Consider the following 5,860-nt stretch of genomic DNA (forward strand, 5'->3'; position numbering starts at 1 on the left):
ATTTTACTAGTTAGCCACTTTTTGATATCTTTCACAGAAAATGAGATATATAGGCTCAAAGTGGGCGATCCGGGTGTCGTTCTATTAGAGGTTTTACGGTATGCTTTTTGCAATACAAGACATTCCAACTATGCTGAATTATAAAACGAACCCGAATAACTTCTGGACAAGCATAATGTGGCGATCCACAGCTTGTCTCCAACATTGAACCTTCGACTTGTAAGCTAGCCATTCCAAAATCGGCCACTTTGATGTTATTCCTTTCATCTAACAGCAGATTCTCTGGTTTCAAATCTCGGTGACTGTAATTTTATGTTTTTTTCATTTTCTCCAACCTCTAATTTACCAAATATTGTGAGCATGACAAAAATCCAAGGCAGAAATAATCTGTCTAAAGAACTTCCTGGCTTCTTTTGACATTAATCGTCCCTTCCGGACCAAGTAGTCAAACAGTTCGCCACCGCTGACATGCTCCAAGAGCAAGTACAGATATTTCTTGTTTTCATAAACGTCGTATAAATGAAGCACGTGTGGATGTTCAATCAACTTCATGATGGCGATTTCTCTTTCGACCTGAAAAATGCAATTTTCACTTTCCCATTAATTTTCCAGTTTCCACTGATTTTAAATTTATATGGAAATGAGATTTTTTTTCCATATTTTCTATTTTCCTCAAATATATCTTCTTCTATTTTCTCATTTCCTCGTGTATATTTTCTCCTTTTCCCATTCCACGTCTTCATATTGACTCTCACTTCCTATTTTTTTTTCATCCGTTCTTTTCTTTTTCCTCTTTCCTTCTTTTTTATCAAGTTCGGAGAAAAAATAAAAATAGAAGAAAAAGGAAAAGACGACGAAAGTCAGATGTAACAACGGAAAGAAGAAGTCGTCAGAGATAACAGAGAGGGTGGAGAAGGCGATAGGATGAAAAATGACAGCATCCGTAAGACATACATTCGAGAACCCCCTTTTTTCTCAGTGCGTTTTGTTCTTTTTTCGTTGCGCCTTTTAAGAGGAGCAAAAAATGCAAAAAAAAACGTTGCTCAGGGGTATGTGTATGTATGTGTGTGCTCGTAGAGCCGGAAAGGGATTAACCAAAGAATGAGAAGTGACACATGATGATGAGGATGATGACGTGGAACCCAAGTGATAAATGGGAACGGGAAATGTTTCAATGGAATGAGAATGGGTTGTTGGATTAGAAGAATTTTTGGATCAACCAGATGATTAATTTCAAAAAATGTGAATTTAATTGTTTTTTTGTAATGCCCAAATTAAGGTAGTTATGAATAGAATTGGTCATATACAGTACCTGTCAGAAAGGTATACAAAACTATTATTTTTCAGTTGATTTCTACCATTTTCAGGAGTGCGGAGCTCGGCTGTCAAGTTTCCGATCACTTTCAAAACGCTAAAGGGTTTGAAACAGATCTAGATTGAAAACTTTACATTCATATAGAATTTTTTGAGAAACCCTAATTTTTCAACTTTTTGCTGATTTCTGAATAACACCTGCTTCTTTAACGCTTGCCGTACAAAAACGGGCGACATGTCTTCTAGAAAACGGCAATTAGCTGAAAAACCAATAACTTTCAAAAACTTCTGTGAATGCAAAGTTTTCAATCTAGGTCTGTTTCACGACTTCCAAGGTTTTCGAAAGGATCGAACACTTGACAGTCCAGCTTCAGGCTCCTGACAACCGTCGAAATGACTCAAAAACACGTTTTTGTAAATTTTCTCGACCGGTATTACATATTCTGACTACTTACAAATGTAAAAGTGTCTAGTTTTGGTAAGAGAAAATATGAATTTTTATGACAAAATTAAAAAAAAAATTTCATGATTTCTTTTCAATACTTCTCAGACTATCATAACTGATATTTCTACATCACAATTTGTGATAAAGATTTTAGTTATTGAGATTTTATGAGAAATCATACCATACAACTTTTTCACTTGGTATCAAAATTATAGAAAAATTTCAGAGCAATCTTCAAGTCATTTTCATATGTATACCGTATTTGCTTCGATAGAAACTTATACGCGCTCATTGTGCACAATTATTTTGGTACCTATGAAATATATAAAAAATCTCTCAACTGATAAAATGTTAGTGATATTTTGATATAAAATTCATCAGTTGAAATTACATTGGTACCTTTTAAAGTAACCGAGATAGTTGAGCTTAAAGTGCATGTATAGGGCTGGCTTCTATTAGAGAAAATGCAGTATGGAAACTCCAATTTTTAATTTTCAAGGTTTTATATTTTTTACCATTGTTAAATGTGTCCATTTGTTTTCCCAGGCATTGACAAATCCAAAAACTCACCTTCTGAAGAACGGATTCACTGAGTTTCTCCTTGTTGACTATCTTGATTGCAACCTTGCGGCCCGTAATGCAATGCGTTCCCGTTTTGACCAACCCTGCAAACTTTTAAAAGCTTCTGCCTACTGTACTTTTCATTTTCATTTTTGCATTTTTTTATTTCTTTGTTATTTATCTAACCTTCCTGCTATTTCTTCTGGTTCTATTGAAAAATAGACAGAGAAGAAGCCCAGAATTGGCAGCTCACCAAACCGGTTTAAGCCCTTGGGAGGAAGGGGGAATTTTAGAAATTCAAATTACTGATGGTTCACAGTGGTTCACAATTAGGATAAATTGCGAAATTGCAAAACCAATGAATAAATTTTCGAGAAAAATTAAAAAAAAAACATACCAGTTTGACCTTTTCCAAGTGTTTTCTCAAGTTTGTATGGACCACAGTATTGAGCCTGCGCCACCGGGCGCGTTGATACAATGTTTTCCGACATGGCTTTCGAGTTCAACTCATTATTCACTTCAGCCAATTTGTTATTTATCTCACCGATTACTTCCTGTAAATTAAATTATTAAAAAAAAATGTAAAATGCAATTTTTTGAGTTACAGGAAACTGAAGTCTTCTGTTACTTGGCTTGTTGTTTCAAAATTGAAAATTAAAGTACTCAGATTTGTTATAGACTATTGTTCGAGAAAGAATTAGATCATATCTACGAAAGATATTCAGGATTACTGTCCTTTCATATGTACTCATTTATAATTTGAAAAATAGTTCAACCAAGACCAAAACACAAGTCTAAAAATTTTCTAATAGCCAGAAATGGGCCTTAAAGCTTTCAATAGAAAACGGGCGAGAAAAGAAAAAATGGTGGAAAGTCTGGGATGGAGGGTGCTGGTAGTGGCGCGTTGAAAAACAAAAGGCGGGAAAAGAGAAAAGAGCTTCCAGCAACACGCCCCATCCTCGTCTTTTTTCTTCTTCTTTTCTATTCTTGTTCTCCCCCACCACACACATCTCCATCGTGCCATTCGGGTCTCCATCACTCTTTCCTACTATGACCACCAATTTATTCTGTACTAGTTTTATTGCAACCGAAAGCAAATAACTATCTTGATGGTGTCAAGAGAGCTTCTTCTCTTCTTTTTTTTTCTATCAAGACAACTGCTTCAATTTTTTTTGTCGGATGGGACAATTTAAATGGTTTGAGAAGATTTGGAAAAAGGGAACTTTCAGAAAGTCTGTGGGCGGTGTAGTTAAGGAAAGAGAATTTCCCGAAAACTGAGTTTCGGGCAGTACTGTAACAAACAGCAATATTTACAAAATACTCGATAGATTAGGAAAAATGAAATACTACAAATTAATCGATGAAATTAAAACGAGTCGGGCTGAGTTTCTCTGTTAAGTTCGCTGGTCCCGGCCCCGTATTTTTTCCTGTTTTTTTCTCAAAAAAAAATTCGGCCGAATAAAGGAGTTGCAAAGAACGGAGTGTCGTTGAAAAATATTTTTCACAAAAAATAATCAAATTTTCAGAAAAGTTTTAATTTTTATATGAAACTCCAAGTTGATTGGGCAGAGTTGGGTTGGGCCGTTACTTTCCAAATATGGTATAGAGATCACAATTCATTTCATCTCCAACAGAAAATTTCAAGACAATTTAAAAACTACAGTGACCGTATTCCAGTGTTGCTAGTAAGAAAATTTTCCTAACTAGATAGTCGGTAATCAGTACAAAAATCTTTCGTGTAATTCTTCTGAATTCATGAAATGGTACTGTATTGTCTGAAGCATAGCTCAGAATACGTTTTAATGAAGGGAGGAGTCAATCTATTAAAAAAAAGTATACCTGAAACTATGTCAGCAAAATTTTACATCAAGAACTTAACTAGTTCAAAAAACTACAATGCCCGTATGCTTCCTATGACAGACGCTCTCCTAAACCGGCAAATTTGAGCACGGTTATCTCAATTCCTATCACAGGTATAAATTATTTATCATAATATTACCAATATTTTATCAGTTGACACAATTTTGATATCTTCATTAAGAATCGTAATAATTGAGCTCAAAATTTATGATTTGTAGAGGAACACCAGAATAAAATGTCTCACAAAGCCTAAACTACAGAATAAAACTGAAAATTGACGTTTTTGTTTCGAAAAGTCAGAAAATTAAAAATAATGGAGTTAACAGAATTAGGAGTTCAGATCCTAAAATAAAACAAACCAACAAAAAGCAGAAAAAAACTTACACCTGCTCTCTGAATTTCAGTCATTTTCTGAATATGTCAACAAAATTATGTAGAGGACTCTCAAATATGAAAATCAATAAAGACGTAAAACCAGAGACCATGTCTAAGACACCTATAAACATTCTACAAGAGCTGGAATACAATGTCAATATATTGACCAAACAACGGTTTTTTGGGAATAAGGGATTACCTAGATGAAAACACAGAAATCTTATTGTAATGACGTTTTTTTATTGAGAGAGGTGTCAATCACAATCTCTAGCAACCAGGTGAATAAGTTTTCACTAACCGTACTCGTCTTTTTTGAAGACTTCGTGATAACGAACTTCAGCATATTTGCGGTAATCAGTATAAATAGAATATGTGTAGTATTACTCTCTGGTTTGTGAGTTTTCACTCGCTCCACTGAACAAAAAGTCGCCAGGGCCAGCAGGTTTTTAGACGTTTTTAGAACAAAAGAGCACATACACACCTTCGTGTGCGACCCGCCCTTTTTTCTAGTGCCTTTTTTCCTGACGACGATAACTGCGAGCCGCACTCTTCACCGGAAGATTGCCGCTCCGTCGTCTAGTATCAAATGTATGGAAAATTGCAGGTAGTCACCGCATGAATATATGACGAAAAATGGCGTGGCGACACGGGCGGCGACGATGACTGAATGAGCCACCTCGTCCTATTTTTTTTCGTCTTCTCGCTGTCCGTTTCTTATAGTAATTATGTGCCTATTCAGACATTTCTTGTACTGATGTACGGATGATGAATTACATTTGTGATGTGCTTTAATTTGGTAGTAGCCCTATTTGGCAATTGTTGTTATTAGTTTATTGGGCAACCATGAATACATAAAGAGTAATTTTTATGTCATTTTTCGAGACGTAAAATTGGTGACAAGAATGAATAATTCCGGATTCTATGTCGAATAAAATTGTCAGAAAGAGTATTAAGAAATTTTTAAAATATAAGAATTCTTATAATAAATATTAAAATATGGCAGATTTTCCAAAAATGGTAATGGGGTTATTCAGTAAGAAGCAATTCAGCAAATTGCTGGTTTTTTTCTTATGCAGATGGCAGAAAAAAAACCAGCGATTTTGCTGGGACCACGGAAGCAAAATTGCTGGTGCATATTTTAGTGACAGGTACTGTATGTCCAATTCTCAATTCTCTAATGTGCACTAAACTTGTCTATTGGACGCCTAGAACTACTGCAATTTTATATCATCTTATGCGTCCACTTCTGACTCACCATAAAATTGCGTAACCAGCAATTTCTTTTACACGGTCCACTCCAAGAAG

The 5,860-nt window shown here is 35.2% G+C and overlaps 1 protein-coding gene across 1 annotated transcript in view; it reads right to left on the reverse strand.

Moving 5' to 3' along the window:
* Positions 1 to 5,860, reverse strand: part of Cbr-sad-1 — a gene marked incomplete at both ends in the record, with an annotated part of 17,684 nt that overhangs the window by 6,367 nt on the left and 5,457 nt on the right. Inside the window, 4 exons of the mRNA XM_045240580.1 lie at positions 152 to 302; positions 347 to 573; positions 2,330 to 2,424; positions 2,718 to 2,874. Of these exons, the coding sequence (XP_045093527.1) occupies positions 152 to 302; positions 347 to 573; positions 2,330 to 2,424; positions 2,718 to 2,874 (630 nt within the window). The remainder of the gene's footprint in view (positions 1 to 151; positions 303 to 346; positions 574 to 2,329; positions 2,425 to 2,717; positions 2,875 to 5,860) is intronic.

The sequence above is a fragment of the Caenorhabditis briggsae genome, assembly GCF_000004555.2.
Source record: "Caenorhabditis briggsae complete genome, chrX, whole genome shotgun sequence".
Classification (NCBI taxonomy): Eukaryota; Metazoa; Nematoda; class Chromadorea; order Rhabditida; family Rhabditidae; genus Caenorhabditis; species Caenorhabditis briggsae.